The 25,501-nt window shown below is 35.4% G+C and overlaps 1 protein-coding gene across 1 annotated transcript in view; it reads left to right on the top strand.

Moving 5' to 3' along the window:
• The window catches only part of Ipk2 (Inositol phosphate kinase 2), a 64,600-nt gene that overhangs the window by 10,085 nt on the left and 29,014 nt on the right, over nucleotides 1-25,501 (top strand). Inside the window, exon 2 of the mRNA XM_023161172.2 lies at nucleotides 19,524-19,839. Within this exon, the coding sequence (XP_023016940.2) occupies nucleotides 19,587-19,839 (253 nt within the window). The 5' untranslated portion in view covers nucleotides 19,524-19,586. The remainder of the gene's footprint in view (nucleotides 1-19,523; nucleotides 19,840-25,501) is intronic.

The following is a 25,501-nucleotide window of genomic DNA, read 5'->3' as shown; positions in this document are numbered from 1 at the left end:
AGTCAGTAGCGTTTTTTTTTCTCAATATTGTAGTCTGTGATGCCCACTGAGACGCCACTGGACCTAATAATTTCAATCTAGTTCGGACTAAATAAGCACCTTTTTACTTCAAATAACTGTAGCAAATTTTAATCAAATCGGTTTAAGGATATTTATATTTTATAAATATCTTTCTTTTTTAACTTCAACGCCCTATATTACAGAAACGAAGCAAATCCGGACAGTAGCTTTATCAAGTGATTCATATCACTTGATAAAGCTACTTTGCTAGTGAAACATGTTGTGATATATTTTTCAAATAAAGTTTGTGGAGATCAAATCGTGAGTTGTAGTTTTTGAAATCAGACAATCAATCCATATTATGATACCATCTGAAAACCATATTTCCACACTGATACCAGGCGAGACGGAAATTGTAATAGGGGCGAGCCTGAATAGGTTTACACCCGGTATACTTAATTATTTCAATTTAAATTCACGTGTATTTGATACTTGACATACTGATACTAATTTTGAATCTTACAAATTCAAATATTTGGTAGCTGTCTCAGATAACCATGCCACTTCAAATATCCACAATAAAGGCAAACATGTTAGATATACCTACACAATGACAATTTTGAAAACGTTATTGAGTAAATCTTTCACCCACCTATCCCATGCGGCTTTTCTACATATATTAGTTATGGCTTGAACGTGGCAACACCCATTACAAAAGACATATTTCAGCCTACTTATTTCCTAGAATGTTCCAAATTTTACAAAACATCAAACAAATTCGGTTCCTACGTCAATTCATGAGAAACTGAAAATATGCAAAACAAATTATTTGAGATCTCAATTGATGAATATAATAGATGTGCATTAAATTCATAAATTTGCTCATTTTGTTTCAGGATATGACAATCTCGTTGATTAGTTGAACTTCATTGTTTGAAAAGCTGCATTTATGAACGAAAATGAGTTTGCGGATTTACTGAATTACACTTTATGTGTTATAACAACTTAGTACCACAGTAATTTCCATTCAATAAATTGTTTCATAGAAACACCGACACCAAAATGAGTTAGAAATAAAATTGGTAAAAAAAAGTTATATCGAACGGTTTTATAAAAAAAACAACATATCAGTGATGTGGATAATGTACTAAAAACTAAAAAATAGCAGTCATCACACCACTCTCCTCAGCAATCTACGGTATTGATCAGATAAAAAATAACAAAAAGGTTGGGCGTACATATTTATTCACGTTACGCTACGCCCAACGATTTTTAAAATTTTTCTTCTGATCAATACTGTAGATTGCTGAGGAGAGTGGTGTGATGACTGCTTCCTAGGACCTCGGAATTATTTTTTAGTTTTTAGTAAATTATCTACATCATTATTATTATTTATTCAATAGGACCGTTTGACATGAAAAAAGTGTTACTTATTTTCAAGTTTTCAGTTTATAATTTTCATTCGCTCTAATGCCACAGTTCTCGACACGTTTTAACCTTTTACCTTAACTTAGTGGTGTGTCGCTAACGACGTATCATTTTTAGCCACTCTAACGCCAATCAGTTCTCGACACGATACAAAACCTTGACTTGGGTGGGATTTCCATGCTTGTGTTCCGATTCTGAGTTGACAAAATTCTTTGTATAGATTATATTGGATTTGCATCTTCTTCATAGTGTACTACTATAGTACTAGCCAAGCCCTGTCATTTGATACCCATATTGTGGGAGTTGTGAAAAAATATGTAATCCGCCATTTTGTAGCTGTTGCCATCTTGGATTTACAATAATACAGAATCTGTTAAAATATGTCATCAAACTTAAATGTGTGTACCAAATATCAGAATATTCTGTCAAAAAAAGGGGGTCCAACTTCAATTACTGAATTTGACCTAAACAAACAGAGCAAGCTAAATGAAACCGTTCAATAAAAATTACGAAAAGCATGTTCATTCATTTGAACAATTTCCATTTCGGAAGTGACTTAAAGATATAGGTTATTTTAACTATCAGTCGGCTACCTCTTCTCTTGCGACCTTCATAAATCATTATGTGAATTAGGGAAAAGATGGGGCCCACCATTCATCGTACGATAAAGGGTTGTTTATTATCTAAGCACTTGTTTTTTTCACTCAACTGTTCATCAAATTTTTGTGTCCTCAATTTGAGCAAAATAGTTGCAAAAACCAATCAGTTTTTCAGGATTTGATACTTCATGAAAACAAAATTGTGACGTTTGTCACCTAATAATAATTTATAGGCTGAAAATGACCTTTCGACGTCAACTGACGTTACCGAACTGAGCTTTAAATTTGGCGCCATTTCTGCAGAGACCTCTTGAGGCAGGGTTTGTCCGGTGTCGTTGATGAATGCGTCGATTTTCTTTATTCTTTCAAGACCGGGGTTTTTTATAAAAAACTGCATTCAATTTGATACGAACCTTTTGCGATAGTGAACTTGGAAGGGCGTTACTCTGTTCAATAATTTTTTTTATATTTCCAAAGACTTGTATAGGGAAAGGTTTTCAGTTCCTAATTTCTCAATTGCTGAAATGTGTTGCAATGAGACCAATATTTTTTTATGAAGGACTCTCATATGCCAGCTTACTTGAATTGATTGCAATTGCGACTGATCTGTTGAATTTTTCAACCACTTTTTTATGTGTTCAAAATGCCCAGCATAAAACAATACAGCTCGCAATCAAGTTCTCCACCATGTTTATATTGGTTCTGGGGGTAGTGCTAAGTTCGGTAGTTGCTTGTACTCGCGATGGTACTTTTAAAAACCCCTTTTTATAGAAGAAATCAATTTATTGACTATTCCGAACTCGTTTCTGATCCCTTCCGTAACTCAATATAATCCGTGGGCCTAGACAGGTCATCAGAAGCAATTTTGGGTGGAATACTTCTAGAGCTTGACCAGCTTCCACCATATAAGGCGCACCGCAGAAACAAAACACATATTTTCTCGTCCATAGAAAAATCGGGAATTAGTGATCTGATGGAATCATTTATGGACCGGACGTAGTTGAATGGTTTGTTTTTTCAAGGACCTTACAAGCAACCAAATGGGGAGTAGAGGGCTCTTTGGATATTTTTATCCGACAATTAGATTCGCTATGTATCGTCAACATGAATCTGTTGTTTCATCTGCTGATGATGGATCGTTCGAGAGATCGGCACATATTTCAGTAAGTAGTATAGGTAGTTTTTTCGAATTGTGGATTCTTCATGAATTATCTGATTAGCGCAATACTTCTCAAGGAATTTTCGGCATATTTCGTTATCTATTTGGTTGAAAGGAATATTGCAAGCAACAAATAACTCACATAAATCTCTGTTGAATTCTATTTTGTAGTAATTTGAAATTAGGTTAGGTTAGGTCCAAAGTGAATGGATCCATTCGACCCTCTACCACAACCCCCAAGGGTTTATTGTGGCTCATACCTATTCACACTCGACCAAATAAACCCAACTTCTTAACGAAGCCGCTTAGTTTGTATGGTGGTAGTCTTTCAAATCAGATGGTAAGAGTACGGCTCTGCCGAACTCTATGAACCTGGTTTTCCAAGCAGAGGCGACACACACTGTCTTCCGAAAGTCCGAGTCTCTGCATATTATTTAAATGACAGTGACCTGTAGAAAAAAAGGCCTGTTAGACATCGTAGTTCATCTCAACTGTAGTCCAACAACTGTTTGGTATCAATCTTCGAAGAGTGAATGAACGCCTTGGAGTGAGCCAATCCTGGAAGATTCTGACAGAAGTCCATACATCTTTTTGCCATCCAGGTTTTTAATCTTTGTTTGGCAAAGCCTAAAGAGATGCCAATGACAGGTTCTGGTCTGATGAAGCTGCTTGCAGCACCCTCTTTTGCAAGGGAGTCAACAGCCTCATTGTCTTCCAGGCCAATATGGCCAGGAATCCAGACCAGAGACAATCTGTTAAGTCTTCCTATCAAGAAGAGTCGTTTTTGGCAATTTGCTATCACTTTAGACGTTGCTCGGTAGGAGACAAGAGCTTTCAACGACGTTTGACTGTCCGAGAATATTTTTATTGAACGAACGATTGGATTTTTCCAATCTCTCCGCACACAATTCAATAGCGTAAATTTCCGCTTGAAATATAGTCTCATAGGTTTCTAGGCAGGTTGATATCTCTGTTCTGGGTCTGTGACTGAAAACACCAGCACCAGAACCAGCATCTGTGAAACAACAACTAGCTGCTCTTAATATTTCCTTCTCCCGGAGAATCCAGTCCTCTTTACTCGGGAACAGTAGTTTATAAGGCAGTTCGAAGTTGACAGTTGGAGGCATAAAGTCAGAGGTCATTTCCAGAATGCTGTGACTTCCAGTGTCAACCAGCAGTCTGTTGCACTCTGCATTAAATTGATTTTTGCAAATGGCAATGTGCACAAATCTATATGCAGTCCATCTAGTTTTTCTCTCTCTCTCTCTCTCTCTCTCTCTCTCCAGAAAATTGTGGAGAGTAGGATCTTCATGGCCGCTGATGGTGTGGTACTGATGGCACCACTGATGACCAGACAAAGCCTGTTTCTGTAAGCCAAAGTGATCATTGGTCTGACAATCATCACATAAATTCAATGGATTTATTTGGGACCTAAACCCCAAGTTTTACCACAAATCCTTCGACATGTCCATAGGGACAGTATGGCTTTGTGTAAAACTATTTCCAAGTGAGCGTTCCACGTGAGTTTTTATCAAAGACAATGCCAAGATAATTCACCTCGGTTCCAAACGGAAAATTAACTGCGGCTTTTTATCATATGTAGTCAACCAAAATAAAAGTAAAATCATGAAAAAGTAACCTAATTTTATCAATTGAGACATTCTAATCTAATAGGTCATAGTCCTTTAGCCATATGACTCAACGACGGAGATATATAACGACCTTAACATTATAAAAAGACCTAAAAATCTGTTCAAAAAAACTTTGTTGAAATCATTATTATGTTATCCATATTTATCTTTTTTTATTTCCGACTTAATGTATTGTAACGAATTAAAGAATTAACTGTCTTAATCAAATTTATTTTTAACAATATTTCACTATCACAACTAATTTATATACAACACTTAGTAACTAACGCTTAATTTATCTTCACAGTTAGATCCCTTTCCTTAAACGTACGATTCACTTTCTAAGTACAGACTACTCCTCGGGACGGAGAGCGACCTTTTTATATCGTCAACGAACGCTCCGGATCTCTCTCTGGGGATTTCGGGATTCATCCAAACATTTCGCGCTGTTTCGCGAAGAGACATGCGTTTGCTGACTGGGACATCGGTCAGGGCCGGCTTCAGATTCATTACAGTATTGATTTTCATTAGGACTAGTAATTTAATTGGTTTCACTTTGCGTTAACTAACTTTTATATACAAATAATAAAACATGTAATCAGTATTTAGAGTAAGCCATAAAGATGTTGATAAGTAATTTTGCACAGGTTTTTCTGGGGATGTTCTAATTTATGTATCTTCCTTGCTGTGAACTAATTATTATATATGCAGTCTGTTCAAAAACTAAGATCAATGTTAAAATTTCCTGGGCTACGTACATTCGATTAGCGATTTTTATTTTTTTTATGTTCGTACACTCGTCTCGAACATATGTTCACAGATCATCTAAAGAAAAGAACAATTCGTTCAGGCCAGTCTCAACTCCCTACACTGTAGGTTAATGGACTGATACCTATCAGAAAACAACTACTCCTCTGGCTAATACGTCGAAGAGCGTTGAATTATATCCGACAGGTATCAGTGCAGGATTCTTCACTGAAGTTATTCCTGCATATGCTGTTGGCGATACAACTGCCGCAATAGATTTTCAATTATTGGAACACATTGCAAACCGGTTTCGGCCTGTTTGGCCACTCGTCAGTGCAAGATAGTGTCTATCATCAACATAAAATCGATGATTTCCGATAATTGAAATTCGAATTCCATCAGAGTATCATTCCTTGAACTAGGCTGAAGCGGACAACAAACAACAGGTTTGTCATCGCCCCGTCTGCCTGTGAACGAGGTAAGCAACTGCATATCCGAAATTTGTTCAATTCCTCGTATAAGAAAAAAAACTCACAAATAGTCAATGGGCATACTTGAAGACTAGCTATAAATCAAATCATCTAAAGGAACAATTTGTTCAGGCCAGTCTCAACTCCCTACACTGTAGGTTAATGATTATATCCGACAGGTGTCAATGCAGGATTCTTCACTGAAGATATTCCTGCATATGCTGTTGGCGATACAACTGCTGTAATAGATTTTCAATTATTGGAACACACTTGCAGACAAACTGCGATATAGTATTGTAAAATTTAGGCCAGAAATAGAAAATTAATTGTTGTGTATGAGTTTTTTTTAAATGGGAATTATTACATTTACATTTTCTATGGATCTAGTATTTTTTATCTTTTCGCTATAGTAAAGATGTTTATTATTAAACACCCATAAGGACAGTAATAAATATAAATATATCTTATGTTATACAACTTGGTTTCTTTATAGAGCTGTTCTGTTGAGTAGAGTTTTTTTCCCTAAGAAGTATTTTGCATGGCTTGCAGGTTGCAGTCAAATGTGCCACCCCACCCGGAGGTACAATACCTAATAACTGATTCTGCTAAAGATCTATATACCGTCATTAGATTTTTAATATTTAAGATTTCTCTCAAATTATACATTTTGACCTCGTTTGTTCAATATTACTGTTTTGGCAAATAAATCATTAATAATAGCGATTTCAAAAACATTCTCTTTATTTTTCAACTTTAGAAGATTTCCCTATAAACTGATATCGTAAATACACTTTTGTATTGTGAAATACTGCAGATTATATCCGAAATTCCGATAACATAAATAAAAGAAAGTTCATAATCTATGTATATGGAAATTCAAAGAATTATTATACAATTGTAAATGATTAGGCGGATTATCTCAAGGGGGTTTACCATTAATCTCGATAAACCATATAACAGGAAATAAGAACTTCAAAGAAATATTACAAAACATAATAATTTGTTGTGGAACATTATATTTTTGAATTAAAGGGGTTATATTTTTAGGAGTGATTCATTTTTGGGAAACAAAGTTTTTGGCTTTCTACTACTCAATAAGTAACTCTATACATGGATGTGTAGATCATGCAAAGAAGCAACTTTCAGACACAAACTGGAAGAAAGCCCTCCTGAAACAGCTACTGTCATATAAACATTGAATTACGCGAAAGAAAAAAAATCTTTCGAAACAAATACTTCTATATAAACACTGAATTATACAGAAGATACTTTTCTCTACTCAGTTTGTATTCCAAACATTCTTTATGGAATTAAATTCAGATATCATTCACAGGAGTTCTACTTTAAATGAATGGTAACAAATTGCACTTACATGGAACGCTGTCATCCTCACTGGTATACATCGATGTTTCGCCATAAGACACTTGCCCCAAGGCTCTTCAGTACCAAATTGGATAACATTATAGAAAATACACATAATTCATTCATGAATTACGATTTTTAATGTCACGGAATAAGTTTGATCTACTTATGTCATCGATGACATCGTAATGACATTCATTCACCTATTTGATTAAATCCCAGCCAAGAGGAATCTTATTCGAATTGAAGGGGTTATATTTTTAGGAGTGATTAATTTTTGGGAAAGAAAGTTTTTGGCTTTCTACTGCTCCATCTTGATACAAAAAATGTGGGAATCTTGCAAAGAAAGGAAGGAAGTAATCAATTTGAAAATAAGTAATTCTATACATGGATGTGTAGATCATGCAAAGAAGCAACTTTCAGACACAAACTGGAAGAAAGCCCTCCTGAAACAGCTACTTTCATATAAACATTGAATTTTTGTAATAAGTTTATCACTTGTCTTTTAGTTATCATCATTTAAGCTCGAAAATTTACCAATTTCTTCAATGCTTTTGGCACCATAAAAACATTATTCAGTAACGGAGCTGATGGAAAACTACTGGTCAACATCAATATTGAGTTCATTTTAAAAAATTATAGAAAAGGCAGTACACAGTCGATCAACTGATTATTTAAATGAATAAAAAATAATAACTCCACATCAGTATGTTTTTTCAAAAACTACACCTCACAATTTTTTTTATTTGAAAAATATATCACAACATGTTTCGCTAGCACAGTAACTTTGTCAAGAAATCACTTGACAAAGCTACTGTACTACTGTATAGTGATATATTTTTCAAATAAATCGTGAGGTGTAGTTTTTCAAATTACTATGGATCTTCATCAAGTAACGGCTGAACCGATCACAAAATCAGTATGTTATTTGAAAGTTGATAGAAATGTTGGATAGAATTTTCGAAAAAACTGAACATAAAGGTAACTTTTGAAACATCAGCAAGTATTACGAAACTAGCAATAAATGGTGGTGGTAACTGAGAAGTCTCAGATTCATAAAATAAGCAACAGGGCTATGACGAGAAGTAAATTGGTCAGACTATGCGACCTATCGAAACTCGTTTCAAAGAACACGCAGATAACCGGGAAATTGAATAAGTTGTTTAGATTATGTCCTGATGATGCCAGCTTGATTTGTGAAACTCACGACTATGAAAGTGTTTTTGTTGAATGGAGAATGTGCTTCAACTTCCCTATTGATATGAAATCTAACAATGCACAATGAAAACCTACCTTCTGTGGATATATTTGAAATAGAAGTACTTTATGGAACATAAAATATGTTTTCGCCGGCGTGGAGTCCTCTAAAAATAAAATAAATAGTACTTTCAAAAAGTTTTGGCCTACGACACGTAGTAGGAGAGATATACTTGGAATATGAATGTGTTTAGATTGGAAGTAAGCCAATTTTTTTCAGTTTATTTATTCCATTGACATTTGTAATACAATTTCAGGTGACAAATGCCTTATTGTCGTAACACTGTTACGTATAGAACAAAAACTGAGATGATGGTTTTTGATAATTCAATTAAACGAACATTCTGACTGCCACACTTTTTATTGTTTGGAGTTTTTATCTTTGTCAACTGGAGAGTTTGCAAGCTTTCTGATGGAAAATGTATTTAACATCCAATTTGAGACTTGATATCAAAAACAATTTCAGATCTGATAAAACAATACTTTCAATCTCCCGATGCCAAATCAGTTGGCAAAACATAGAAAGAATAGAATGAGAATTGCATTAGGAAATTATACGGAAAACAGACAACATCCTCGTATATTTGCCAATGACTGAACTACGGATATAATTTCTCACAAGTTCAGTGTTTGATGAATAATAAATTTTTGGATTATAGGATGTAAAAATAAATTTTCTTATAAACAAATCAAAGTCGAGTTTATTGAAATTCGTCAGTTGCCATTGCCAGATTGACAGTTTCCATAAACAATTCCATAGATCAAAAGCGTAGCACGATCCTAAAACCGTTGGAAAGTAATACGTTTTTATCACGGAATGGTATGATGTCAAAATCATTGTTAATCCGTCACTTTTTGGCACATGTGCCGTGAAATGACAGATCTCCACCGTAAAGTGGCGACGGATCTGTGCCATGAAATAGAAAAACAAAACCTCCACTGTAACTAATTCGGCATTCCACATCAATTCGATAAATTTATTGAATTGAGTTGAATGAGAATTTTCGTATGCAATTAACAAATGCCACGCGTTGTTTATTTGTCAAACAATTGAATTGGCACATAACCATATAAAGTGCACTTGATATAGGTTAGAAAAATACAATAGAAAAGGGGTTTCAAGATGCAAGAATGCAAGATTTCCTGTTAATCCAATCTGCCGAAAATATCTGAATAAATTATTTACAAATTTCAGTGTAGTTTAAAATAACGTTACGATCGTGTAAATAATGATGTCAAAGACGAATTGAGAGGACTGGCAGCCCCTTACGCCGGTAACTAGGCTGGACGTTAACGAATTTGACGAGGTTGTCAGTTCTATAATAGTGAAGTGAAGCGAATATGAAAGAAAAAACCAAAATGTCCCCAGAAGAGGAGGCGAACTTTGTATAATTTCATATGCATAACAAAAATGTATACAAAAGTAAATAGGGTGGCAAAATTGCGTAGGGCAAGACCGCTGTGCCCCCAGATGAAGATTCTGTTGATTATCACCAGGAGGAGCCTGGCCAAATGCGCCCGAGTGGAAAGCTACATCCATAAAGAATAGAAAGAAAAATCTAGACTATTTAGAGCTAGAGAAGATGGAAAAAATCTATCTCGAACAAGAAACAGACAGAAATTGTTGCTGTAGTGGATAATCTCCTGCAGTCCATGACAGCAGTTGCTCGTGAGATTGATGTGTCAACAACCACTGTCAAGAAATACCTCAAAAGTCATACGTTTCACCCCCGTAAATTGAAGATACACATATTTTTTGAGGTCACACTTAAACTCATGAGAAAATAAATATCTCGGCAGGAATATTGGAAAATCGGATTGGTGCAATCAAGATGAATTAAAAAATCAATCCCCTAAGATAGTTCGCACCCGCATTTTTTCAGGCCTGTAAGGGATTGGTTGGATCAGACATACCCAGGCATGTGGATTGGTATATGATGGAATTGGCCAATACTTGATGAAAATCCATAACTAACGTATTCAAAAACACTTTATTGTGGGATTTTCACTGGAAAGTTTTACAAAAATGCAACACATTTTTTGCCATACCATGGCTTCTTCAGGCGTGACTTTTCTAACGATATTCCACATTTTACAATTTGAAAAACTTACATTTCAAGTACTTGAGTTTTACCTGAGTTGTAATGAAATAAATTACCTGAGTTTGTGTCCTAGTTTCCACATTTTAGAAAATATTTAATAACAGGGAGTTATTCAATTCTAATTGATCATTCAGTAAAATACCCGAATTCTTGAATCTATTGATTTCTAAACATTCTAGAAGATTGAGTTTTAAACTTTTCGCTCCTAAATGTGATACGTAGTATTCATGATTAAACTCATGTCCTTATGCTAAAAGGTGGTTTGCAAATGTGGAATTGGTCATTTTATTTACAAAACTATTTCTATGCTCTTTAATTTTTTGGGAAAATGTTCTCCCTGTTTGGCCAATATACAGTTTTGGGAAAGAGCCACAAGTAAGCTTATATATACTCCTGATCTATCTGACAGCCAAGTTTTGTCTTTATTGTTTTTAATAAATTTGCTCAGGATATTATTCGTTCTGTAAGCTACGTTTATGCATGATTTCTTTAAAAAACAGGCAGTATTGTTGGTGGGTTCACCCAAATATGTGGATTGGTAGACGCGGTCTGTTGGAATGGCCTGCTCGTTCACCGGATTTAACTTCTCAAAAGTTACGCAACCTGGGATAATACGGAAAGTCAGGCACAGAATTACAGAAATTAGTGCCAGTATCACCCCATAAATATTTAGAAATGGGTTCTAAAATAGACTATTTTACCGTCAGGGGGTTCAAGGAGGACATTTTGAATTTTTCTAAATGATTTTTTATATATGAGATACATAATAACGAGTTTGAAATAAAATACTATCGTTTCAGGCCCTTGAAATTAGCACTTATCTATTGCAAAATATGTAATTTTTTTGAACTTCGATAACCCCGCAACCGGTAATCCAAATTAAAAAAAAATTATGGTAGTTGTTTAGAGAACAAAGCCCCTCTTTCCATTTGAAGAAAAATTGATAGCCCCCTTTCGGCGGTAAGTGATGTCACACACTTGGCGTTTTTATCAAAAAATACTGAAAACAATTCATGTTTGCAAACATTTTGTTCCGATTCTGATATCTTGCCCCGTTCGAAAGTTAAGAGGCCGGGGGGACTATTTACTTCCGTACTATATCATGTATTTGAATAAATGAATTGAATTGAATGTGTGGCTTTAGATAACAAAAAATTTTAAAAACTTTGGGAAGTGCCACTGTCCTGGACGTCTCTCATTGTCGAAGAGGATCCACTTTTCATCACACGTGTCTATACGCGCAAAAGCAAAGAAAAACAGACCTCGCAACGTGTCAATTTCTGTCGATCGTTCAAATAATGTGGCACCGACTTTTCGAGCTTTTTGACGTTTCCAATACGTTGAAAACCATTTGAAACCGCATGGGAGCTGACGCCCAGGTCTTTCGTCATCCCACGCACCATTTGTGATGGTCAGTCTCACTAGGTCGACCATTTCGGGGCTCGTCTTCGAGGCTAAAATCTCCGAAACAAAATTTCGCAAACCAACGTCGAACAGGGCGTGATAACACTAGCATTGCCAAATGCCTGGTTAATTTTTGGGGCTGTTTCGGCAGCGCTTTGGTTCAATTTGAATTCGTGGAGAAAAATTGGCCAAAAATTATTCAACGATATCAGAAAAACAATAAAATTTGGAAAAAATATGAACACCAGCATTGTATGAAGTACAACATTCTCTATCGATCAGTATACAGTGCTATTCTTTAATGTCCCCCCTTGTTATTTTTTGAACGGGTCAACTCAAAAAATTTAAATTTGGGATAATGAAATTAATGCATGGATACTTTATTTTGAAGTGAAATTGACAGATGAAATTTTCAAGATGGCGACTGGGCGCCATCTGGGAAAAAAATTAAATGGAAAGGGGGGTTTTGTGACATATCTTTTGGAAGCTCTTGACAAATGCTTCACAACCCTAGAATATAATGTTTTACGCCAAACATTTTCGAACACAGGAACGTCAATATCTCTACAAATATTTATTATTCTCTGCCGTATATCCAATATTGAAGCGGGTTCAGTTTCGTACACCTTTTGCTTCAAATAGTCCCATAAAAAAAGTTCAAAGGTGTCAAATCTGGCGAGCGAGCTGGCCATTCTGTAGGACCTCGACGGCCAATCCAACGACCGAGAAAAGAAGTATCCAAACCGTTTTTTACTTGTCTGGAGTAATGTGGATGTGCTCCATATTGTTGGAATACAATATCCATATCGAATTCATTAGGATTCGCTTCGAAGATTTCAGTGATGAGAGGATCAACAGTAGTTTCCAGCATATTCAAATACATTTTCCCTGTTGAATTTTGATCAAAAAATAGAGATCCTACAATATGGTTTCCCAATATTCCCGCCCAAACATTAATTTTTTTCTGGATATTGGGTATTTGTTACCCGGAAAACGTGAGGGTTTCTGTCACTCCAATAACGGCAATTTTGTCTATGAACATTGCCGTTTGAAAAAAAAGGGCATTCGTCACTAAAACAAATATTGTGGAGATAGGTAGGATGCCTTGCAATGGTTTCCGCCATGATTTCGCAGAATTATGTTCTTCGATCAGGGTCATCTTCAGTTAATTGGTGTACCAATTTATACTTTTGTATGGATGATACCTATTCCTCTACAATTGTCTCCACATAGCAGAAGGTGGCACCTCACAAACATTCGCGACGGAATAAGTAGACTGTTCAGGATTTACTACCAGCTCACCAATTATTTGCACTTGCTGTTCTTCCGGAATGGACGGAAGACCTGGGGGCTTTTTGTTGTACACTACCGGTACTTGTGAATTTGGATACAAGTTCCCTCAAATATTTTCTACAGATAGGACGATTCGGAACACGTTCATTGAAAATCCTTTCGGTCTCGTGAAAGTTACGCGTCCGTACAGTAAATAAAAATCTCTTCAATTTTTTCTTCAAATGGATGAGAATTGACCATTTTAGAGATTGTTGATGTGGAGCCTTTCTACTAGTAAAACCGAAAATTAAATGCAAAATGATGTTCATTGTCGTACTGACATTTTTTGTCGTTTTTATAAACAAAAAATAACAAACCTTATCGGGTTGTTGGAATTGCCTTATGGCAGATGAAAAGGAATATTCCTAAAAATATTGATATGAATTCGTTAGTCTTCAGGAAATTATTAAATGTTCCGCCATTTTGTAGTAGGTGAAGATATTGACTTCATATTCTAGGGTTGTGAAGTATTCGTCAGGAGCTTCAAAATGATGTGTCAAAAGACTCCCCTTTCCATTTCCAGTTTTATCTGTCAATTTCACTTCAAAATAAAGTATTCATGCATTGATTTCATCATTCCAAATTTCAATTTTTTCAATTGTTTCAAAAAATAAAAGGGGGAGGGGCATTTAGAAATGCACTGAATTAACATTGGTTGTGTTTCGATTGTCCATAGCAACTGATTTTTTATTGGGAATTCATTATCTTCATCTTCATGTATTCAAGATACATTGAAAGTAATACCACAAAATCTGTAAATTTCATCCATAAATTTCCATTTGATGAAAACTGAAATATTCTCAGCTGAATGCATCAGCTACTTGACGCGGCTTGTGCATCACCATTACGTCGCGTATTCTTTTCGATTTCACTGAAATTCAAAATAACGTTTCCATTCAAATTAAAAACTGATCCATGCATTAATTCCATTATCCCAAATTTAAATGTTTTGAGTTGACCCACTCAAAAAATAAAAGGGGGAGGACATATTGAAGAAATACACTGTTTACCACAACACAATAGAATAGATATTTATTGAGATATGGAGCTACAAAAACAAATGACATAAACAGGGTGTTTATTAAACATGCGGCAAAAATTTAAGGGACTATTCCTTGGACTATCCTAAGGATACTTTGTCCTGTGATGATTTTTGATAGGGCGCTTTGTTTCGAAGATACGGAGCGAAAAAGAATTTCGACAATAACAATTTATTACCAAAAATCACATGTAATGTTTTTTAATCTACAAGAACTGTTAAAAATGACTATCCCCGCTCGGTTGCAAGAATCCAATCTTCTCCTCATCGACTCCCAAACTTTTTCAAAAAAAAAAACATCAGGATCGTTTCTGATTGCGTTACACCCAGCAATTATCCGATTTCTCAAATCTTCCATATCTTCCACTGGAGTAGTATAAACTAATGACTTCAGGTTGCCTCATAGGAAATAATCCAGGGGATTTAAGTCCGGTGATCGAGCAGGCCATAAGTGAAGTCCACTTCGACCAATCCAGCGATCTTCGTATGTTACTGTTGAAAACTCTCGAGCTAATATGCTAAAATGCGCTGGTGCACCATCGTTCATAAACCACATTGCATTTCTTATAACCAATGGTGCATCCTCCAGAAACTGAGGTAGCGTTTGTTCCAAAAAGTTACCGGCTTACTTACCGGCGAGATATACCGTATCTCGCCGGTAAGTCTTTCTGGCAGAAATACCGGTCTAATTAGGAAGTCACTTACAATTCCCACCCAAACTTTTAACAAGAACTGATGTTGAAAGCGATCTTCAAGCATCTCATGTGGATTTTCTTCAGCCCTAACTTGGTTATTGTGGGAATTCCTTATAGCATTTCTTGAGAAACTGGCTTCATCGGTAAAAAGAGCAAGCGTCAGTAGTTGAGGGATTTGAACCAATGTGCGCAAAAGCCATTGACAGAAGGCAATACGTGGAAAAAAATCTGCAGGAAGAAGTGCAACAACTCGTTATTAGTGGTATGGGTACAACAAATAGTCTCTAAGAATGTTCCAAGTCGTCCCGTTACTTACGGGACTTACTTGCAATTTTTCGAATAGAGGTACCTGGATATTCTTTAAACTCAGCACATTCTCTTCTACTTCTACCGTTATTACTGTCTTTGACCTTCCTGGTCCTCCATTTCGCTTCAATACTCCTATTTCACGAAGTCGTTGATGTATACTTAGGACGGTTTTTCTATTAGGCACATTACGATTAGGAAATCCTACACTGTACAACCGCCTAGCTTCCAATGAATTGCCATCAGCAAGTCTATGAATGAAATGCATCTCAGCCATCTCTGCTTTACTATAGCCATTCATGATAGAGGACTTCACTAACAAGACTTTAAATATTAAACACAGAAAATGCACGTCAAATAGACAAAGTCAATCAGTTTCAACCAATTCGACACATACAAATGATTAATTACGAGACATACTATTCAAATTGAATGTCTGCAGCCGTTTGTAGAAATCGGAATGTTGTTGACAGGTACCAACAGAATTTTTAGATGTTTTATAATTTTGTAGGTCTAGTTTAGTACACCTTACTTTTATTTCAGCTATGTTAATAATTTTTAAATTACCAAAATTGTTATTGTCTAAATTCTTTTTCGCCCCGCTCCTAAACAAAGCGCCCTATCAAAAATCATCAAAGGAGTATTGTTGAAAGAAATTGGTAGAAGAATGATGAATTCTACCAATGACAACTGAGCCTATTCATTTTTAATTCAAAGAATCAGTAACGCCATTCAAAAAGGTAATGTCACATCGATATTGGGTAGTCTCCCATCTACTAAAAAATCAGATGAAATATTCCTGAACCCATAAATCAAATCAAAATTTCCTATGAACATCGCAAAATGGAGAAAGCAGATTGATCATTTCCCAATTGTCTCAGAAGATACAGAGGAAAATGAACAAGTTCTGGAATTATCTTTCTCTCACAAATTCAAAAAAACCACCATGAATATATCTGATTCAGTTTCAAGAAATTTAACTTCAAATTCCTCATTCTGTTGGTCCAATGATGGGAAGAATCATCGTTACAACACAATTAGATCAGTGATACATTATTCAGCCAAAACCCTTGGGCTTAATGGGTTGAAAAATATTGGCAACACCTATTTCATGAACAGTGTAATTCATTGTTTATCGAATACGAGATGGTTACTGGAATATTTGAAAAAGGATGAGTATATGAAAGATATCAATACTAATATTTCTATTACGGAGGGTGCTTTAATCAAAACTTTCGCAGAAATTATCAAGGAATTGTGGTCAGAAGATTCATCTGATAGAGCAGTGAACACAGTCTCCTTAAAGAGTCAGATTCAGAGTTTTGCCCCTCGATTCATGGGTCATGCGCATCAAGAAGCCCATGAGTTCCTTCGTTATCTTTTTGAAGGTTTACATGATGACGTTAATAGAATTATTGGAAACCTAAACCGACCTTAACGGAGATTAACGAAAAATTGAGCGACAGCGGAAAAGCGCAAGAGTCATGGCTGATTTATTTGAGTACATATAACTCTAAGATTGTAGATAATTTCATTGGTCAATTAAAATCCACGATGAAGTGCACAAATTGTGGACACTCATATGTAACCTTCGATCCTTTCTGGGATTTGTCACTTCCCAACCACAAAGAACAGGCCAATTGAGTTTATCACAGTGCTTGGATTTCTTCACAAGACAAGAAACTTTGGATAGACAATAAAAACCGACGTGTTCAAGTTGCAAAGAAAGAAGAAGATGTACAAAGTATTTATTTCATCAGTTCGGATTTCCATTGTCTAATATAATATAAATTGATTTGAAATCCCTGAAAAAAAATAAAAGATTAACCGAAAATAACAATTTTATTAAAACAAAAAACTTAAATGACAAGGAAATAACATACAAGCTACAACCAGAAAATAAACAATTGAAATATTAATAAAAGCTGAAAATTAAAAAATATTAACAAAAATGAAAAATAAAAATTGAAAGATTCCAAACCAAGTTACGTCATGACGTTTCGATTGTTAGTATCCACAATCGTCTTTGGGTGATAATTGGACTTATTTCTCCGAGATCTGACTATTTATAGGTCATTCGGGTGCTTTCACCTTTCACCTATCCCCCCTTCCTCTTTCCGCTTCATTGGTTTTAGCGGGAGATGACCGTTTGGCGGTAGATGACCGTTTGACGGGAGTTGGTCGTTTTTCGCTTGATAAGAGGTTTTGCTGGTTTCGGAATAGCAGAGCATGTTTGGACTCAACATAATATCAAGTGGGCTCAAGCTGAAATCATCCACAAAGAGGAACACTGGTTTAGGAGAAAATTCAAGGAAGCCGCGTATATGTTGTCCAACAACGCATTGAGTCAAGCTAGCGTAGAGATACGTAACATATGGAAACCTCTTATCAAGCGAAAAACAACCAACTCCCGCCAAACGGTCATCTCCCGCTAAAACCAATGAAGCAGAAAGAGGAAAGAGGGGATAGGTGAAAGCACCCGAATGACCTATAAATAGTTAGATCTCGGAGGAATAAGTACCCATGAGTGAGGGAAGCTATGGATTACACTGTAGATATAGAAGGCCCAGACACTCTATCGAATGAGGCCTTCATGTCCCCCGTTAGAAGATGAACAATATCTTCATCCAAACACCCCAGCCAGGTAGGGGTACACCGTGAAGGGCGGTACTGATGTCTGAGGACACTCATACCGCCATACCATCAACACCCACCATCAGTCATGACCCGTTTGTCCTTCTGGCAAACATCAGTTCAAAGGGTAAGGGAGCCAGGCTCCAACCTGAATGAAATCAAGATGACGTGCGGAATAAGTCCAGTTATCACCCGAAGACGATTGTGGATACTAACAATCGAAACGTCGTGACGTAACTTGGTTTGGAATCTTTTAATTTTTATTTTCATTTTTCATTTTTGTTAATAATATTTTTCAATTTTCAGCTTTTATTAATATTTCAATTTTTTATTTTCTGGTTGTAGCTTATATGTTATTTCCTTGTAATTTCTGTTTTTTTGTTTAAATAAAAGTGTTATTTTCGGTTAATCTTTAATTTTTTTCAGGGATTTCAAATCAATTTATATTATATTAGACAATGGAAGTCCGAACTGATGAAATACACCACGAAACATTGTCAACCACCTTCAAAAAAAAAGCACAAAGTATTTATCGATCCATAAGTTTCCCCGTATTTCAGTCATTCATTTTAAAAGATTTTCTCTGACAGAAACATTTAGTTAAATGTTGCCATCGAATTCCCTCTAGATGGATTTGATATGAACAATTATACAGCAGACAATGTGACTCCTTGTTGCTATAATCTATATGCACTTTCGAATCACAGTGGGTCTCCATATAGCGGACATTATACAGCTATCTGCAGACATCCTTATACAGGCACATGGCACGAATACAATGATTCACACGTGTCACCAATTTCACCAAAATCGCTTGTGGGTGGAGATGCATACATCCTCTTTTATGAAAAGGAGGAAACGAGTTCGCACCTTTGAGCGTTTCGAAAAGTTATTTTTGAAATGTTGATTTTAATGTTATAATGAATTATATGTCGTATAAACACTAAAAATCAACTTGAAATAAAATATCCTTAAAATTTTTTCAACGAATAGTCCCATGTTCAATAAACACCCTGTATAGTCCAATTTCATCACATATGCAGTCGTTTAACTTTACAAAATCTCACTGGAATACCCCACCCGGAAAAATAAATGTTTCTCTCTGGAACGCTAGATAGGTAATCCTAATTTGATGCGTTACAGCCCTCGAACTACTTTCAATAATTACCGTGAAAATCCACCCTACCTTTTTTTGTCACCTGATATTCACGAACATCTGCACTTTGCTGATTACGCTAAGCATTTCCTAATTGATATTAAATTATCAATTATGATTCACCTAATAAAACAAACATAATCATAAACGTCAAATCAATAAGTTCATTTTGATTATTAATTTATTGCCACGTCGCTTTCAGGCGCTAAGATCAAGATAACTGTCAGATAACGATCCAACAATAAAAAAGAGCAGCCAGACCATCATGGGAAAATCGGAAGTTCAGTCGCTGCCCATTCATCGTTCAGAAACCAACCTAGTGTGCATCCCGGCGAACTGCAAAGACATCCAAATGGCGAACTACACTCAACGTTTCGAGAAGCTCGATCTGTCCAAGCGCTGCGCACACGACGAGTTGCCGGAAGAGCCGGAAGAAGACGAGCCTTTGAACATACCGAGTGGTTTCCAGGTTTTCTCGAATCAAGTGGCAGGGCATCTGAACAGCAAAAAGTATATTGGTGAGTATCTCTTCAGCATTTGATAATAGTAATAAGCTAGGTTGTTTTGAAAAATGTTTCGTTTTTGTGAGTCTTCTTTCAACTGTATATCGCTCACCGAATACAATAGTGGCACAACTCAAAAAGTGTAGTTTGTGGGAAATGAAGAAAATAAATTAGGTGAAATATATTTCATCTATTATCTACGACTACGATATATATTTGTTTAATTTCATTCGGTGTTGTATTGAACCCACTAATAACTAGTTATTTTAATATCAGAGTCTCCAATAAAAATTTGTCTTCTTATGAATTTGAAAGAAAGTTCTTTATTGCTCAAACAATTTTCGAGGTGATACTACTCTGCTCACTGCAATAAATAGTGGCACAACTCAAAAATTATCGGCTTTTTGGATGTAAAAATAAAAATAATAATATTCGTATTGTGTAGTCATTGAAATAATAGCCTGTAAATACTTCACTTTGAACTTTTCTATTGTTAGTATTGAAAAAATCAAATAATAAGTAGGCAAATCATTGCCATCACCAATGGAAGTTTATAGAAGAAATACTACCAACTGATATACATTTATTGCGTACCTACAACAAACTAAAAATACATTTTTACAACGTTTAATATTGAGTGCACTCATTCATAATTTAAACCATTAAAAAACTGTCTATGACAAGTAGGTATTGTTCCAGCATGTACCATAGATTGTAGATCGTCATTTTTTTTTTGAAATATTTTGAGGTTCTTGATAGGCCTTCTGCAACTTTACAGTCTGTACTGGCTTCAATGATTTTTTTGTTTTTTTTTCGTTAATGTTAACAGAGTTGAAATGTGCTTGCTTGTATGATGTCTTAAACAGAAATTCGTGCGGATTTGTTTTCTCAACTTTAATGACACAGATATCATTAAAGTTGAATTTCTTACCATCCTTGTCAATATTGAAATTGACAGAAGTTTCATCAGTTAATTTTTTGATGTCAAGGAAGAAATCATGGGCTAATTCATGAACTTTAATAGGTTTTCCAGTTTTTTTTGCAGTTTTAATGATAGCAGCAAATTGTGTTGGTACATAAATAGGTCCCGCTCTCAAAGCCAATTTGATGTTTTTCTCAATTAAAGAGTGACAACAATCACCCTCATTTTGTGTGTGTCCCACAACTAAAAACTTGTGACAAATAGATTTGATTTTAAAGTGGGTAACTGCGTAAAGATATGCAATTATAATGTATTTGTTTTTCCCCTGTCCACCACAATTGTCGGAGTAGAAAGTTATTTCAAGATTTTCATCGTCAGTAGAAGCAGCTGCTTCTTCTAGATATTTGAGTAAACAGGAACCTATTTCAGTTGCTCCCTTCTCACCCTCTCCCTCGTGCCAAAGATAACTATGAACTTCGTCCAATCCTTTTGTCTGAAGGCTGCATACAGTGAAGTTATAAGTAGATAATTTACTTTTATAGTAGAATGGGGAAATTTCTCCCTTTGGTGTTGGTAAGGCAGCCTGCAGATCAAAGCAAGCAACAATGTGTAACTTATCAATACATTTCTTATCATTATCTTTTTCAATTCTGCTTAACTCCTTTTCTTCAAGATGAGTTTGGTATTTGAGTTCAAGTTTCATTTTTTCATCGCCTATGAAATTTTTGTATGCCTCACAGGTCTCACATGAATCTTTTTTTGGTTTGAAGAACTCAAGATTAAATTCATAGTTAAATATCTCTCTGTACGTGGAAAATTTTGCAGGTGTTCTATTTTGTGCTTCACATTCAGACCTATAATCTCTGTGTAACTGTGCTAGTGTTTTTCCTCCTTCTATGTAAGATTTTGAAGAATTAGCACGTGTATAGTGGCTCTCCATCACAGGTATACTAGAAATATGTGAACGAACACCTGCCTTAATATCTTCGGAAACTGTGAGATGGTTGAGGTGTTTTCCTCTCCTGTCATTTTCAATGAAACCATCTTTAGATTTACTGAGAACGGTTCGGATACATCGAATAGAAATGTCCAGAGTTGCCATGAAAAAAGTCTTACAAACCCTCATTTTTACGTTATCTTTTTCCAAAAAAAAAGAATGATTATTTTGACGATTCGTTCCTTCCTTCAAAACGGGATATCTGTATCTCGGCGTAAGTATTTCAATAGAATTCATAATAGAAAATCTTTGTTTGTTGATATCCCCTAAATCCCAAAATTTTTCAAATATTTTCAGACGTTCATTTTCTGTAAATTTACTGGAACATTTCAGTCTGCAAGTTTCTCCACAAGGAGACCGTAGGTGTCGCGCACTAACTATATTATTTTTCTTTGATTTATATTCTTGCCCACAGTTTCGTAGGAACTTCCTTTTATTTCTTTTCCATTGTGACGGATTTGCTCGTCTCTTTCTACTTATAATTTTTTTTTCGACTTCGTTTTCTTTTTCCATTTCAGCTTGGTTGTCGACTTCTTTAGCCGAGGTAGAACTCGAATCACTAGTTGATTCTGAGGACAACAAATAATCTTTGTCGGCATCCGAATCATCAAATTGTGATGAAACGCTATCGTCACTCGCATCATATGCTGATAATAATCGTGAACCACTTGGTTGGTCCAACAAAGATTCATCATTAAATGCAACAGGTGTCTCCTCATACGTAGAAGTGGATGCAGCATTATTGTGGACTCTCCATGAGCCACTGTCATTTTTTTCTAATCTACAAAAATTATTTAATAAAATCAATGTGCATTGTAATAATGTCATTAACTTGCTTTATTCCAACCTTGGCTAGTATTTGGGCACCTCTGCCATTAACTCTATCCTTTGGCTCCATAATAAATCAGCTTCCTATGACCAATTTCGAGTTATATCATTTGGGTCCAACTCACAATTGATTTGCAGAAGAATGCAATACTGACCCAAATCAAAATGTGTCACTAATGCACAAACATTTTCTATACATACGCCTTGGTCCCTGGCGGCATACTGAAAATGAGCCAGTATTGCATCAAAATATATTAGAGTAATGGTAACGGTCTATAGCGACACTTCTGCCACCTCCGGCATATTTTTGCATTTTGAGTTATGCCGGTATTGTTGTAGGTAGGTGGTGTAATTTTCAATTCCCGCACAACGATATATCAAAATCGATATTTTTTGAGTTGTGTCACTATTGCATTCGGTGAGCGATATATCAGTGAATACTTATTCAATTTAACCGTAATAATCGCCAATTAAACCAGTACACTTTTGCCAACGTAACAAAAGTCGATTAAATCCGTTAGTGCTTAACAAGATGATAGTCGATTGGCGAGAGGTCTGGGAAGAATACTGGCGCTCATCTCGTTTATAATTTTCGGACGGTGGTTTGTGAAACGCGCGGATGGGCGTTGTTGTTTTCTGTCGACCAGTTTCGGCTGCTGCTGACGCAATTTTGGGTACATTTCGTCGATTTCCTCACAATAGGACTCTGGTGTGATGGTTTGGTCCAGTTGCAGAAAGTTACAGTGAATCAAATCAGCCGCTAACCATTATATAGTGACCACGGTCTTTTTTAAACGTCTCCTGTTGTAGAAGATGTTTATCACACATGACGATCCGATCCAAAAAAGGATCGTTTTCATTGCGAAAAAGCAATAAAAGGACAGACCTCGAAACGTGAAGATTTCTGTCGATCGTTAAAATCTTGAGGCATCCACTTTTCGAGCTCTTTGACTCTTCCAATTCGTTTAAAACCTAATCCGGTTTCCTCTTAATTCGGGTGAAGATAAGTGTATACTTCTTTAGTGTATAGTCATTTGGGTAATAAGATTTGAATATCATGTAGCGTGGTCACTTTTTTATAACAAAAATTTCAAGTCAATGAGATCATTAAAAAGTTTTCCCTCGGTGGTTGTTATCCACTTTTTGATATGATGCTTGAATGTTGTAAAACTTTTCGTGGACTTTGAACTGTCCGGTAGTAAGTTGTACACCTTAGGGGCCAAAATTCAACGGATCGTTGACCGATAGTTTTTTCTCGGTTTGGCACAATTGTGGATTGCTTTTTTGTTCGAGTGTCGTATGGATGTACAACGGGTTGTATTTTTATTTCATTTTTATGGATATTTGTCAATATTCGATAATAAAACAACTGCCTTGTATCAAAAATAGAGTTCTCTGAGCATTGCGAGTCACTGGAATATCTTATGTTTTTTTTAATTATTCGCAGAATCCATTTTTGTACAATATTTAGATTATACAGATTACTTCCCGCCACACCTTCCAAACCTAAGATTCCATACCTCAGCTATGATTGCACAAGAGCAAAATATAATGTTAGACCCCTAATTTATTTTTCACATTCTCGATGTGATGGTCCCATCTCAAATGTCTATCTATTATTATGCCCAAATACTTTGATCGATCTCTTTCTTGTATGCTCGTGTCATTGTCTATTATGAGAGGTCCTAGATTGGGTAAGTGATTGGAATACGAGGTAAAAGGAAGATACTAAGTTTTTTCTCGTTCATTGTGATCTTATTGAATTTGAACCAGTCATATATTCCTTTCAAGTTTCGTGCTGCTTTTGCCTTTAAACCTACCCAGGTTTCTGCTTCATACAAAATAGCCATATCATCTGCAAAGCTGATGAGTTTACCTTCAGATCTACATGTCATTAGACTGTTCACATAAATTGTGAATAGAAGTGGCCCGAGCACCGTCCCCTGTGGGACTCCAAAAGTGACGGTTCCGAAGTCACTTCTAATTCCTTCAACTTCAACCATTTGTTTACGATTTGTTAAGTAATCTTTCAGTAAATTGTAGGCAGGCCCTCTTATGCCGTAGGAATACATTTTTTGTAGTAGACGTTATATATATATATATATATATATATATCCATATTGATCATCAGATAGTATGCCAAATTTTTCTAAGTATTTATAAATTCTTTTCTTAACAAGTTTTTCAAGAATTTTGGAAAAAACCGATAACGAGGAGTTTGGTCGATAATTTTCTATTTTTTCTTTGTTTCCGTTTTTGTGTATAGGTTTGATGATTCCTAGTTTAAGGCAGTCTGGAAATTTACCTTGCTCGAAACATTTGTTAAATATGTATGTTAATGGAAAAGCAATTTGTTCACACAATTGTTTCAGATCTGATTAGATCCCATCCCGGTGATTTCCTCGTTTTTAAGTCATTAATAACGTCTATAACTTCTTTTGCATATGTTGGTTCCAAGTATATACTATTCTCAATGTTGTCAATGTCTTCTGAAAAATTTTTGAGAGTACAATTTTACAAATTTTGTCTATAGAGTACAAAATTCTCTATCGATCAGTATATAGGTACCAAAACACAGTACCATAAATATTCATTGAGATATGGAGCTACAAAACTTTTGAACCAACTTATATTTGTTATCAACCATAATACAAAATAATTAGATAGTAATAGCAAAAGATATAGGTAAATAATAGATCTACATGAATTGCATCAGTTCGGACTTCCATTGTCTCATATTATATAAAATGATTTGAAATCCCTGAAAGAACTAAAAAAGAACAATTAAAACTAAATAGCTGAAAATAATAATTATATTAAAAAACCTGAAATGAAATTATAGTGAAATAAAATACCAGTAATAATAGAACAATTGAACAAAAATTAAAAATAAAAAGTTGAGAGATTCCAAGCCAAATTACTTCACGACG

Source organism: Leptinotarsa decemlineata, unplaced genomic scaffold, assembly GCF_025532065.1.
Source record: "Leptinotarsa decemlineata unplaced genomic scaffold, Ldec_3_MD MMD2_tig00001393_RagTag_RagTag, whole genome shotgun sequence".
Classification (NCBI taxonomy): domain Eukaryota; kingdom Metazoa; phylum Arthropoda; class Insecta; order Coleoptera; family Chrysomelidae; genus Leptinotarsa; species Leptinotarsa decemlineata.
Note: the sequence above shows the minus strand (reverse complement) of the source record. Positions and strands in the feature narration are given on the sequence as shown.